At 38.5% G+C, this 15219-nt stretch overlaps 1 protein-coding gene across 1 annotated transcript in view; it reads left to right on the top strand.

Moving 5' to 3' along the window:
* Positions 1–924: 924 nt before the first annotated feature.
* Positions 925–15219, top strand: part of DYTN (dystrotelin) — a gene marked incomplete at both ends in the record, with an annotated part of 63084 nt that continues 48789 nt past the window's right edge. The window contains 4 exons of the mRNA XM_081241759.1: positions 925–943; positions 9726–9800; positions 12592–12793; positions 14625–14710. Coding sequence (XP_081097885.1) covers positions 925–943; positions 9726–9800; positions 12592–12793; positions 14625–14710 — 382 coding nt within the window. The remainder of the gene's footprint in view (positions 944–9725; positions 9801–12591; positions 12794–14624; positions 14711–15219) is intronic.

Raw genomic sequence — 15219 nt, 5'->3', positions numbered from 1 at the left:
TTTCTACACCAAGAAGAATTCTAACCTGATTGTCCTTGCTACAACTTTTCAAAACAAATCTTACTTGAATATATTTGGAACCTTCCTGGTTTGGGGCAAGTCTGGTATTTTTCACTATTGCTCTCATATTTTTAAAGAACAAATGTAATCAATTTTGTTTTCCTTTCTCTCTTTGTAAAATGTTGCTTATCTGCCCAACAATTTGTGCCTTCATTAATATACTCATTAGAAGATGAGGAAAAGTCCTACCTAAACTTAATTACCATGTAATTTTTAAAAACAGTTTTCAACTACCCATATTAAGAAATGTCATTCTTAGAAATGTGTTAAGGTTTTATTATAGCATAATCCATTCTTCTCGTTGAAAGCAAACTGAATTGTATACACACACAGACACACATAGATACACAGATATATGTGATAAGGTGTTCAAATGGATAGTATTTTTCAGATACTTAGTATGTAGAATGATGCACTATAGTGCTATTAGAAATTCAAGCACTGAGAGCTTCAAATTTTGTCCTTCAAAATTCAAGTAAATTTCCATTTTCTTGAAGTGAGAATTCAGTCCACACTTAAAATTATAATGCCTCAAAAGTTCTAAGTATTCATCGTATTAGTTTCAGGAGTTTGTTGCCAGCTTCCCTAGAGAAGTGACCAGTATAAGAAGCTTCTCCCTGCTTTCCTTATTTTTTACCCTCCCAGGAGTTTTTAGTCTCCCTGAGCACCTTGTAGTCATCGTCCCACTGGTGAAATGACTTTGCTTAGTTGCCTTTTTGCTCCCCACCCAGCAATTAGGACCACTGGCCTGAAATATCTCTGATACATCCAGCAATTCCACTGCAAAAGCTCCTGCTTAAAATATTGGTTCATTTCCAGTTACAAGGACCTTCTTGCCATCTGTTATTCCAAGAAATTCCTAAAATGGACCCAGATAAACAAGGTAAGTATTATTGTTAAGTTTTTGAGCACAGTTTGCAAACAAAAAACTCAGGCACAGATGTTGTATTTTCAGACTTCCAAGTTGCAGAGGAGTGACATTTGGCAAATGCCTGGCTGAAAAAGAAACTATGGGATGACTGAAAAGACTTTCTCCATTTTCTAAACAGAAATTCATAACATATTGATGAGTATTTGGTCTGTTGTACCCAAAGCACCAAAAAATAATTTAACAAAAGACTTGATCTCAATATAATTGCACTTTAAATTGCTATTCAAATACACAAAAAGTGGCTTATCTTATTTACATATATCTTCATAGTTTACTATTAAAATGACATCACTGTAGATATTTTAATGTCAGGGGTAAGTTCACTGTACTATTTGAGGCCAAAGTTGAGAGAAAAGTCTCACAACTGTTATTATATGACTATTTGATAAATGGATAGAGGGAAACTAATTTCCTTTTCTTCCAGCATCTCTGAATGCCAGGGTAGGCCCAGGACTGGCTTGTGATATTTTTATTGTTGGACCTAGTGGCAGCCTTATTCCCCTAGCTAAGATCTAGATTGTTAACTTGGCCTGTTTTATATAAAATTCTGTACTATCTCAAGTTATTTATCTAAATCAACATTTTGAATGATTCAAATTATCTTTGGGTTTCCCAGTATTGGGCCTTCATATTAGTAAGCTTAACATAAAGCAGTAGATAATCCATTCAAAGCCCACTTTTCTCTCCCTAAGGTGTGTTTCTTAAATGTAGTGTGTGTGCATCAGAATCATTTAGAGGGTTTGTTAAAATGTTGGGCTCCACCTCCAGGGTTTGTGACTCAGTAGGTCCAGGGTGGGGACCAAGAACATGAATTTCTAACAAGTTCCCAGGCCATGCTGATGCTGCCCACTTAGGACGACTGGCCTAAAATATCTCTTTCTGGATCATCGAACTAGATGATGGGCTGTTGAAAGACATTTTATTACATTCTTAGTATCTGTAGAAAATGACACATATTGATTTGGCTAAGTAAAAATATGAATCGTTTAAAGCAAAACAAAGTTCCCAGTTAAATTGCTTCCATGAACAAGACCATATGTAGCTTTGTAGCTTATATTATTATTTTTGTGAACATCTCAAATTACTTTGTTTATAGCTTTGGGTCTGACACATCCAGCAATTTCTTCCTTTCTTGAGTCTTCTCTTACCAGCAGGAGAAAAAAAAAAAAAAAGAAGAAGCATTGAGGAGGCACGGCTGCTGGTGAATCACCTGGGATACTCATTCATTTTCCCCAAGTACTGTATCACGGCTTGCCATGTTATGCTGCATACGTTCATCAGATGACACTGCAAAACATAACTTGACAGGAGTGTGATGGGCCAGATGGTAGAGCAGCCATAGAATCACTCTTCCACCAACAGCAGCATCTGGGAGCCTGCAGACTCCCTAGCTTGCTGATTCTGTGTTCATTTGGTGCATCTGAGAGGAACCAAGGCACAAAAATTGGCCAGTTTCCAGAAGGAAAAACAATGTTGGCCATTACGTTTTTGTAAACCATTTCCACACTATTGTGGCTACTCTCCATGTGTTCTCCTTCTCCAGACTTAGGGCAGAGGTATGACTTTTCCCCTACTCTAACATTGGACTCTTATCTGAACACTAAGCATTTTTAAAACATAAGGAAATAGTAAACAACAAAAGAGAGTAAATTGTAGGTCTCTGATACGGTTACACCTGTTCAAAAAAGAATAACAAAATATAGAGGGTTTTTAAATAAGCTGTCTTGTTTAATGACACTTCCAGGCACAGCCCACATCCTCCTAAGGTAGGTGTCTTTGACTCATGATCATATGTTGATCATTGAATCAAGGTATATTTGAGGAGAGGCCAGGGGTGTGCTCTAAGGTCTCAAGGGTGGGTCTGACTTGGTTCAGCGCCGCAACGCCCTGAGTGGCTTAACGTAGTGCCTGGCACTCAATATCCATATGTGGAACAGCCAGGACTTGACGCCACAACACTCAAGGGCAAGAAACAGCCTTTTCCAAACCAAAAGCTAGTCACTGTCACTTGGTATGAAATTTAGACTAAGTTAAGTTTGGGAAGCAGCCGTCCTGAGACAGAAACTCTTTCAGGTTTTTCCTGAACATCCGGTCTGAAGTGTTCAGAATATCTGGTCTGAAGTACCATCGTGGCCACCACTCAACTCTGCTCTTTGCCTTTGGCTTTGGGGTCCACTTGAAGACAGGGGACTCCTTGTCAAGACTGGACACAGAAATCCTTGCCAAGCCTAGTGTCTGGTCTCCCTAGTTACACAACGCAGCCATTCCCTCCACCCGGGGAACTGCTAGTAAGGGAAGCCCCGGAATCAGCCCTCAAACTTGAACCCCAGTTAGGCATCTCTCACTTTCCTGTCCAGGTATCAGCATCTCTCCCGCTCTAGGGAAAAGAGAGTCATAGCTAGAACAACACTAAAATCAAGATTGGTTTGCAAAGGCAACTGAGATTCCAGAATGTCTGTATGTATATGGGTCAGGGAGGAGGGGCCGGGATAGAGGATGAAGTTGAGGTTCAGGCAGTGAGGGATCCAGGTGATATTTGCCACAGCAAAGCCCCTCTCAGAGGGAACCTGCTCTTCTGGCCATCCAGCATCTGGTCACGTTTCTTCTGCTAAACCAGTGCACCTGCTTTGGAAGAACAACTTCCCCCTGATTTTAGTCCATGAAATTCTAGTAGTGTTGATCCCAACTCTCCCATTTCCATGGATGGCATTGATTTTTTGATGGGCCTTTCATACTAAAGCCTGAGTGGGTTGACTTCAGGGTGGCCCCTGAAACACTGACCCCTTAAAAGGTGGTAAGTCTCCCAAAGGAGTAAAAAGAGCTTAGACCTTGGAACACACAGAGAAATGAACATGGAAGCATTGCCTTTTCATTCTTTAAATTCTCCCACTGCTGCAAGAACAAGTAAGAAATTAATATTACCATAAATTATCCTGCCACATACGTTTGAATCAATGAAATCCCCCATCAATCCCTTGTTTTGTTTTGTTCAGGGCCTGCTTAGCAAAGGCTAAAGAGCCTGCTGTGTTTCTAGTCACAAGCACTTCTCCAGCACACAAACCATTTACTCCCAATTGCCTGAGTTTTATGGTAATCAGCAGACAATAAATTTGAAAATAGCTTTATTTTCCTCAAGGCATCTTCCCTTCAGCATAATAAATACAAGTAAGTCCTGGGCTCAAAGCTTGTTTGCATGTGAAACCTTGCTTCCAAGTGAGCATTACGGGTATAAAGTGTATTTAATTGAAATTTGTTATCACAAGAAATAGTAGAGATGCAACGTTGCTTGGCAGTTCTTTCCAAAGTGTGTGACTGGTTTCCTCTCTCACTGCCTGCTGTAACATATCTGTACCATTCCTCAAGTTTTCTGCTCTACCATCTCTTCCTAATTCTGAGTGAACTTGTCCCCAACTTCATAAAGAAAACAGAAACCCTCAGACATACCTTCTTTTCCACACCCACCATCATATCCTTTTATTCTTCCTCTCAGGGAATGAGGGGAAGTCCTCTCAGGGGCTTCTGCCAAAGCTAATTCCTTCACCTGTACATCTTCCTCCATCCATTGCCTCTACCTCAGAGATTGTATCAGTTAGCTACATTTCAGTTACTTGTAAGAGAGAACTCAGCTCAAAAAGGATTTATTGCCTTATATAATTAATTACCCTAGGGAGAACTAGCTTGCTCTGAGCCCAGACAATGTCAGTAGGACGTGGTTTCTCTCCATCTCCAAGTTCATCTCTACTCTCCTTTGTGAGATGGTTTCATGCTCAAGCTACACATCACAACAGGAGAGTAACTGCTGCTGCCAGCTATGATTACAATTTCAAGTCCAACAGGAAAAAACAAGTCTTCTTCCCTGGTAACTTGAACAAAGAGCCCTTGATCCAAATTTCATTGGTATATTCTTTGCCTGACTTTGGTTATGAGTCCACATCTGGGGAGGGCAATGATGCTCTCATTGATCGGGTAGACCTGAGCCACATGTCTTCCATGGAAACAGGAGCATTGGAATGAAACCAACTAGAATTTCATGAACTAAGGTCAGGGGAAGGTGGTTCACCAGAAGAAAGGTGAATGGATGTTGGGTGGCTACGGGAACATGTTGTCCTCTGAGACAGACTTTGCTATATCAGGTACCTCCTGGAACTCTACTTCCTGGACCCTCAACCTCATCCTCTCTCCTGACCCCTCCTCCATGACCCATACATACATTTTAGAATCTCTCCTGCCTTTGAAAATCAGTTTTGATTTTGTGTGCTTTTCTAGCGATGGCCCTCTTGTCTTCCCTTCAGATTAAGGATCTTGAAAGAGTTGTCTGCTTTTATGTTTTTTTCTTTACCTTACATTCATTGATCAATCCTGTGTAATTTGATTTCGGCACCCATATCCCCATAAAAGTGCTCTTATGAAGCCTTTAATAGTCAAGTTAATCAAAAACAGAGACTAATTTTTAGCACATAGTTGATCTCCTTGTGGCTTCCAGATACTGAATTATTGGCTTGTCTCTACTTTCTGAAACTCACCTTCCTTGGCCTTTGTACCATTGCTGTCTCCTGGTTTCTTTGGCTTTCCCTTCTTCTTCTTCTTCTTCTTCTTCTTAGGTTTCTCTTTCCCCTCTGGTACTTAAATGACTATGTTTCTCAGGCATACTGTTACTTAGCCTAATTTTCTCTTCACTTAAAGCACTCTTCTTAGGCAACCTAGTAGATGGACATGGTTTTGCCCACAGTCAACACTAATGACTCCTAAATCTCTATCCCATCCTAAATAGCAACCCTGACCCCCAGATACAGAATCAAAAATTGAGTCCTTTTCAACACCCTGAACAGCTCCTCCTCCCAGCCAGTATTCACTAAAACTGAGCTCTCAGTCTGGTAGCCACTAGCTACATGTGGCTATGGAGCCCTTGAAATATGGCTAGTCCAAATTGAGATGTGCTGCAAGTGTAAAAAACTATTGAATTTTGAAGACAATAAGAACAGAAAATGTTTTATTAATAATTTTTATGTTGGTTACATGTTAACTAATATTCTGATAGATTAAATGAAATAAATCATTAAAATTAATTTCACCTGTTTCTTCTTACTTTTTAAAATATAGCTGCTAGAAATTTAAGGTGACATATTTGAATCATACTATATTTCTCCTATTGGACAGCAATACTCTAAAAATTTCTCATGGCTACTCCCTCCATGCTGGGAAATCTCTTTAAGCTTCTCCTTTTCATCACCATGTGGAACCCTCTGGCTCTAGTCCAGCATTCCTAGTTTCTGACCTGTTGCCTTTCACCTGGACTCTGCTTGATCCACAAGCCTTCTCAGAAAGATACCTTGACCAATATGTCTGCCTATTCTCTCAGGTCACCTTAGCTCCAGGATTTGCAGTCCAAGGACCATGCCCTTCAACTCCCTGTACTCCAAGCCCAAGTCTCTGGGGACAAGTCCCAGTTCCAGAATCCTGGACTCCCAAGTGTCTGGGAGGTAGTTTCAACTGCCTATTGGACAGCTCCATTCAGATGTCTTACAGAAACTTCAAACTCAGATGTTGAAAATGAATTCCCATTCCACCTCTATGCACAAACTTTATCCTCCCCCATTATTTCCTACACTTGGTCTCCCTCCCACGTCCAATCAGCCACCAATCCCTGTCAATTTCACTAGAAGATTGTGCCTCATATCTCTCCCCAATTTTCTCTCCCCAGTACCATTCAGATCTCTATCATGTTATAGGAAGTAAAAAATTAAACCCCTCCCATAATGTACCCCAGTGCCCAGATAAACAGTTAGAAATTTGATATATAACCTTTCCTACTGTGTTTATTGTGTTCTTTCTTGCTATTAGTTTTTATCATTTACAAAAATAGGACCATACTAAGTTGTAGACACATTGCCGTGGATTGGGGCTTATAATCATGCTTTAAAACATCTTTCAACCTCAAGATGGCCAAAAATTTCTTCTTTTAATTGTCTTAGAGTTTTAAGAATTCATGTTTAACTCTGTAATACATCCTGGTGTTATTTTTGTTTATGATCTGAACTAAAGTACCTATATTATATTTTTCTAACTAGTTATCCATCCAATGACCCCAACACTATTTATTAAATAATCTATAATTTCCTCATTGATATAAACCACCGATATAAAGGGAAGTTGTTGATTCTCACTGAGTTAAAACATCATCTTTATCATATGCTAAAACCCTATGTATACATAGGTCAGGTTCTGATTTTGTCCTGTTCCATTACTCTATCTGTTCCTGAAATAAGCACACATTGCATTTATTCTTACAGATTAATTTTATATTATTTTGTCAAGTTCAAAATGGTAGTTGGAATTTGGGTTGGAATTGCTTTAAATTTATAGAAGAGAATTCATATCTTTATGCTATTGAACATTCCTAATCTAGGAATATCCAGGAATGGAGGAAATAGATCTCTCCATTTATTCATATTATCTTTAATATAGCTTTCAATAAAGCTTTATAAGCTCTTACACATTGTTTTGTTTACTTTAGGCATTTTTTAGATGTTAAAAATTACCTGTTCTAACTGATTATTCTTGGTATAAAGCAGTGGTACTCAAAGTATAGTTCCTGGACCAAAAGCATGAACATCGCCTGGGATTAGAAATGCAATACCCAGGCCCCCCCATCCAGACTCTGGGGGTAAGCTCTGCAATCTGATGCAAGATAAAGTTTGAAAACCACTGATATAAAGGAAAGTTATTGATTCTCATACAATTGTCCTAAATCCAGCCAACTTGCAGATGATCCTCATGAATTATCTGGATAGAGAGGCAATCAGAACATCTGTACATCTCTTCCTTCCTAAAATTTATAACTCTTATTTTTATTTGTTTTTGTAGATTAGAATTCCAAAACAGGGACAGCAAATAAGTTCCAATTCTATTATTATATGCCAGCTCCAATGGACTCATACTGACATCATGGAGGGCTATCCTTCAAGGTCTATCAAGGAGATTCCGCCCTATCTGGCACAGTGTGGAGGGGACAGGGGTGGTCCTGATGCCCTGTATTTTATTTCTCTGCTTCAGACTAGAGTTGGATCACAGTGGTGAAAAGGGGGATGGGGGTGATTTTTTCCTGACTTTAACAGGGATGTTTTTTGTCTATCTCACTTTTATATGAAATTTGCCTTTTATTTCTGACATTTTAAGGATGTTTCCTCTCTTCCTAGATCATGTACCAGTTTTTAAAAAATCAGAATGGCTGATGAATTTTACCAATGCATTTTGAGAATCCGCTGGTTCAGTAACTTTTTTTCCTTCTCTTAATATATTAATTAACTGTTGAACAAATTTTAAATTCCTGAAATAAATCTTTCCATATCATGGAACATAATTCTTTAATATGTTCTTGAAAATATTTGCTAATATATTATGTTTTATCTTTGCTTTCATCTTAAATAAGATTTGTTTATTTTTTATATATCTGATTTAGATGGTATTTAGATGAGACTTCAAACTTTAGACTTTTGAATTGATGCTGAAACCGTTCCATATTGGACAATTTTCCTTGGCCAATTAGACCAATTTCCTTCAAAGTCTGAAATCAGAATTTAACTAGTTTCTCTCAGTAATAACACTATTTTCAATAAAACTTTATCAAATGTTGGTATTACAGTTATGTTAGCCTCCTAAAATAAGCTGGGAAGTTTTCCGAGTTTTTCCAGTTTTTAGAAGAGTTGAGTAACAGGGATTCCCCTATCCCTTGAAAGTTTAAAGGAATTTGCCTGCAAAACTATCTCTGCTTATGGTTGTTTATCTTTGATGACTGATTTTCCTCGTCAAAAAGTGTTCTATAGTAATTAGTCTTTCAACTTTTTTTTCATATGTTTTGATCATTTCTATTTTCTATTACATATACATTTTCTATTACATATACAAATGTACAGGGCATTTGTATATTACATATACATTTTCTATTACCTAGATATGGCTCCAGAGCTTTCTCTTCACCTCCACACTGTGAAAGGGGTGAATACATACTCAGTGCCTGGTAAGAGCTCAGAAATGCTAGCCACTGATGTAGTGATGTTGGTGGTTGGTAAAAGAAGGTATATTAATAATTCTTTTCTGATTATAAAAATAACGTGCTTTTTATAGAAAATTTAGGTAATATTGACAAGTAGGAAGAAAATAACTAAGAATTCAAGCACTCAAAGATATCCACTGTTAACAATCTGATGAAAGACACTAGAAATTAAGCTCCACGGGGCAAGAATTTTTATCTGTTTTGTTAGTTGCTATATTTCAAGAGCCTGGAATCATGCCAGGGCCATATAGTAAAAGCTCAATAAAAATCTGCTAAATGAATGGATGGATAGTCATTTTCATAGTTACATAAATATGTGTGTACATATGACTAGAATATATTAACAAAATGAATTTATATTCTACAGATAGTTTTTTGTCTTATTGTTTCATAGGCTATTTCCTTTTTATATAAAAAGTGGACAGCTTCATGGAGGAGTCCTCCTCACTGGGGGATTCCTTAGTTTGGTGGGCTCAGAGGAGGCTCCCTATGGTCACCTGCAGCCTAGGATAGCGTAGTCCATTATTATTTGTTCCCAGGTAGGAAGGAGAGCTCTAGACCTTGATTTCCTCACCTGCAAAATAAAGTAGGGCTACATGCTCTCTAGGATTTCCTTCTAGGAGATGGGATTTATCTAATGAGACAGTCCTTTACCTATGATATTTCATGTTTTCTTTACAGATGCTCTTAATAGTATTGAGAATTCCATTTATAGAACAGCCTTCAAATTACGATCAGTGCAAACCTTGTGCCAATGTAAGTACAGGTTCTCTTGAAACACTTGAAATAATCTGACCCTGATGTGTAATGTAAAATTCATAGAAAACCAAAAACTCCCCCCATGTGAGTGACTGCTGGATCTGGAAAGTTGGACCTGTGCATCTACCCTACTGGTAACAGAGAAGATGGAGTGTGAAAGATACACCTGTGTGTTCCACCCACATGTAGCTTCGCTGACTGACAATAGACAATAATTCATGGATGAGGATTTTAATTCTTTAAAAAAATGTTCCTACTTGGTTTCTGCAAATTTTTTGTTTGTTTATTTCCTTTTCAGGATACCAATACTGATGCAAAATAAAATCACAAAATAATTTAATATAACTTGTAGATTCAAATATAAACATTTCTAAATTCCTTCTACTACTTAAGACTTGCATTTTTAAGTTGTACCCCTGTCTCTTTCTGAACCTGCAAAAGTAAGTTCAGATGAATAATCCTCAGGCCATAAAGTTTAAAAATCGCTTGAGAATTTCATGAGAACTACTCTTTTGCATTAAATTTTATCTGATTGAATGCCATGGTTTCTTTTCCTATACTGTTATCTAGGTAAAATACAGTAAAAATTTTTATCCTGTAAAAATTCTCCAAAATGAAATGACTTGGGTCCTGGCTGTGAAAAACCACAGGCATTCAGCATATCTGAAGTTACTGATTTCTAATAAGTTCTGTATTGCATTTAAAAAAAATCACTTTGTGTAATTTATGACATTTATTACAGCAGACCTAAAAAATTGTGTTTTATATATATATATATAAATTGTATTATATATATATACACACACACACACATATATATGTCATTTTTCCTAAAGGTTGAAATTTTAAAAATATTTTGCCTCTGCAAGTTAGATAGACCAGTGGTTTTCAAACTGTGTTTCACAAAGTGGACATGGGTGTGAAGTAGGGTAAGAAAGGGCCAGCGAGGTGGGAAAAGGAAGTAGAGGCAAGTCGAGAAAACCCAAAGGGCTAGCAAGGTGCGAAAAAGAAGTATGGGCAAGTCAAGAAAATCCAAAAGGGCCAGCAAGGTAGGAAAAGGAAGAATAGGCAAGTAGAGAAAACCCAAGAGGCTATCTGCTCTACCAGAACAACTCTGTTTTGCTCTATCTTCCATATTGCATTTCTGTGAAAGTACCCTTGGAAGAAGGGATTCTTGGCTTAAAAAAAGTTTTTTTTTAAATCACTGATATAGACGAATTACTTATATTATTCCAGAAATCAACAAAAGGCAGAAGATGCTCCCTAAAAATGTACCCTCAATCATGCTATTTTCCTGGAGAATGTCTCCTATTAAAGAAAGTTAGCAGCCAATGCTCACATGAGCCTCCATCACTGTTCATATGAGCCTGGGTGTGTACAAACAGTGTAATTCAAGGGTGTACCTTTCTGAATTTTTTATTAAGCCTGCATCAGAAACAGTGAATATAAATAATATGCATGGAAAATAGTAACAGTACACGAAATCAGAAGTTGAAAAGTTTTACCTATAACAGATAACCAAACAAAAATTGGAAAACAAAAGTCCCTAACACCGAGATAAACATATCGTGAGCTCCAGGCAGCAGGATCTGGAGAGCCGGAGAGCGTTCCTGCACAAATCTGGTGGTGAGATTAATGGACACCACTATTATCTGTTTTGCTGTAATACAGAAGTCTCGGCAGAAGACGCAGCATCCTGTGTACAGCACGCCAGGCCGAGGTGATAGATTTTGTGATTGAATAACGATAAAAGAGTTTGCAGTCTCTACCGCATGCAGCCACGTTTTTTATCACAGTCACATCCCAAAACATACCCCTCACTTTCTTAGACTCTCCCTTTAACAGCAGTATCAGAGAACAAATAAAAATTTTATTATACGTGCTAGATTTGTGTATGTGAGGTTGATTTACAAAGTAGACAGAAGTGCAGGGTTTTATCACTTCACAGGCTGAAGCATTTTAAATGCCAGCAGCTCTTGGTGCCACCGACATCCCCATCTCAGATGGCACAAGTGGGTGTTTATTCATTTTGTCTGTCATCCTCCATCTGCAAGAAACCATGGGGTTAGTTCTACTTCATTCTTCCTTATATTTATTGCCTTGTCACATTTTTAGGAGAAGGTGATAAAAAATATGTAAGAAATAAGCCATTATTTTTTGTAAGCAACTTTGGTTTTATTAAGTGCCTTTCTGGATAATAATACTGATGAGACCAAGATCAAAAAAATAAACATTACTAAAGCAAGGGTGAGACCTAAGGAGTCTAATTCAGCAACTGCTCTTTTATAAAGATCACTGAGTTTTTTAAGTCATGCATTTGCATTTTTATACACAATATTCCTTCTCGAGCTAGGCTGCAGACAAGAAAAAATGATATTTGAACATGAAAGATGAATTTTCTCAATCCACTTAATAAACAGTATAAAAATGTTTTTCCCAACTTTTCACCAGTGTTCTAACTTCCTCGGAAAGCTATTTTCAAGTTTCTCACTTCTTTCCCTTTTAATTTCCTTTTATAAAGCCACATCCTAGAGGTTATACTGGGAATAATGTTCTAACTATGCTTTACAAACAGATGCACTTTTCCAAAATCAAATCGACTGTTAGAATAGGAACGCCTGAATTATACACAAGAGAGATGTATCCAAATAGTGGCCATATGTAATTCCCTTAAAAAAAAAACAGCTGCCATAAAAAACAGTCTTCATTAAAGACTAGATGATGTTTACTTTTTTGAAGCCTTTTGTTCAGATCAGAGGTGATGCAGTGTTTCTTTTGCTTCCTGCAGTGGACTTGATTGACAGTTCTCTGATTCAGCATGTCCTACTACGTCAGAGTCTCTGGGAGGCAAGAGAAAGTGCTGTCTCTGTGCAGCAGCTTTTTCAGGCTCTGCAGGAGCTGTTTCAGAGAGTCAGGGTGGAAAAACCAGGACAAGTGCACCCCAGAGCTTCGGAACTCACTCTGAGCCTTCTCACAGCAATGTATGACAGGTGAGGCTGAGGGGACCATGCTGTGACCTCACAGGAGGTGTTTAGTTGTCTCTGGTCATTGACCAGTTGGGGTTGTCTAATATTCGTTCAAGGCTTGATATCTAAGAAGGCTTCTTTGTTTGTTTGTTTTCCTCAAATGTATTATTCAGGAGGGGAACAAAGAAGTACTTATCAAAGAAGCTTATCAACTTCACTAATATGAATGACTCACGGACAGCAAAAAGGGGGAAAATCCACATTTTCATACAGACTCATTTCCACTCTAGAGAAGCACGCACACCTTTTGCCAGGGCAATTATGCATCTATGTATATATATAAATTACACTTTTCTCCAGTCCCCCGTAGTATATGTCTTTGCTTATTCCTTTATAACCAGTTGTCAGTTTCTGTTTGTGGGATAGAGTTGAATAACGTGTGCGTAAATGGCTAACCTATTGTCATAGTCTGGGCTGCTATACCAAACTACCATAGGCTGGGTGACTTAACAAACATTTATTTCTCACCGTTCTGGAGGCTGGGAAGTCTAAGGTCAAGGCACCGGCAGACAGATGGGTCTGGTGGAAACCCACTTCCTGGTACATAGAGGGCCATCTTTTGGCTGTGTCCTCACATGGTGAAAGGGGCGAGGGAGCTCTCTGGGTCTCTTTTGTAGCAATAGCAATCCAATTCATAAGAGTTCCACCTTTGTGACCTAATCATCTTCCTAAGCCCCATCGCTAAATACCATCACATCGGGGGTTAGGATTTCAACATATGACTTGGAGAGGCACACATAAAACAGCTTACACCCTGTCAAAGGCTTGATGATGCATGCTCTAAGTCAGTGGTGTCGGGTGTGTGTGTTTACCACTTTTTTGCCCCACTTCAGTTGTGTTTATCTTACGTGGTCTTGACCCAGTAGCCTTCATCCTGTAGAATGGAGTTTTTAAAGCTCACAGTAAATATAAAACATTTGGAAAGTGCAGAAAAGAGTGAGGAAGAAGAAATACCACCCCAAAGCCTGCCTCCCAAAGGCAAACACAGTTTAACCACTCGGCAAATTCCTTACTAGTTTATTATTTTTGTTGTTGTTGTTGTACAAATAGTATATAAGCGTGTTCTCAAGTTATTTTTTCATGATTTCAGTCTCCTTAAGCATTATGATTTTGGCTGTCCTTTCTTATATCAATGCCTGCCTCTAACAATCCTCCTGCATTTGATACATTGTATTTTGTAGGTTTAGAAACTGCACAGCCAGTGGGCACAGGGTGATGAGGCTCTAAGTGAGGGCCTGAGAACGGGTGGATTTTTTTAAATATAAAGCTTTGCTCCTTCTGCCTGCCTTTTGGTTCTTGTCTCTGTTGTTTGGTTTCCCAGCATGTGAGCCCTAAAGGAAGTGAGACTGCCTGGTCCAGGAGGACCCAGGAAGATGCCTGTGTCTCCAGTGCCTAGGACAGTGCTTAGTACAGAGGAAGCACCCAATAAACATTTGTTGAACACATGAATGAATGAATAAATGAAGGATGAAATATTTTCATTCAATTCTTAGTTCTGTCAAATTCTAGATACAGGAAAACTGACCATGAAAAGCGTGAACTTGTAACATGGTGTCAGAAATGTCCATTCAGGGACTTCCCTGGCAGTCCAGTGGTTAGGACCCTGAGCTACCGCTGCAGGGGGCGTAGGTTCCATCCCTGGTTGGGGAACTAAGATCCCACATGCTGCACAGTGCAGCCAAAAAAGAAAGAAAGAAAGAAAGAAATGTCCATTCATAGTCATGGTTTTTATAAACCACTTCACCAAGAATAACCCTGCCTTTCCCATTCTTATCTCTGTTTTGTTGCCATGCAGCACGGGAACGGGTTTTCTCAAGCTTGGACCTGCAGCCGCCGCCCTGATTGCCCTCTCAGGGGATAGTCCTCTTACAAAATACAGAGGTAACATATGTAGAAGTTTTGAATGCCTGCAGTGCAGTGACCACCAAATCTCTCCAACACGTTATCTGCTTCACTCCCTCCTGTATCCCCGCCACACTGCTCTGGTTCGGCAAGTACTCAGCAAGACGTAGAATTTTTCAAGAGGTTGATCTATGCTTTCTAACTATTCATAATTTGGTTATCCTTGATATTTATTTGTATAGAGATTATTCAGACACCAGTAGCTATTATTCCTTTAAAGACAGACTCTGCTCACATCGCCTTTACCAACCTTGTGGTCTTTGTTATTGATGTGCTAGATTATCAAAAAGTTGAAATGTGAACGGATCTTCATTAGTTATCAAATTATTTCATTTGGGAAGCCTTCAAAAGAGCAAGCAAATAACCAAGAATTATAACTTTCGCCTTTATAGCCACAAATAAACTGTTTAGAATTCAAAGCACATACTCTTCGAAGATATATAGCAAGTATTCAGTTTAAAGATTTCTTTCCCCCCTTATGTGTCTAG

This window comes from Mesoplodon bidens (genome assembly GCF_964165515.1).
Source record: "Mesoplodon bidens genome assembly, chromosome: 8".
Classification (NCBI taxonomy): Eukaryota; Metazoa; Chordata; class Mammalia; order Artiodactyla; family Ziphiidae; genus Mesoplodon; species Mesoplodon bidens.
The sequence above is the reverse complement of the archived record's forward strand: the minus strand, read 5'-3'. Positions and strand labels throughout refer to the sequence as shown.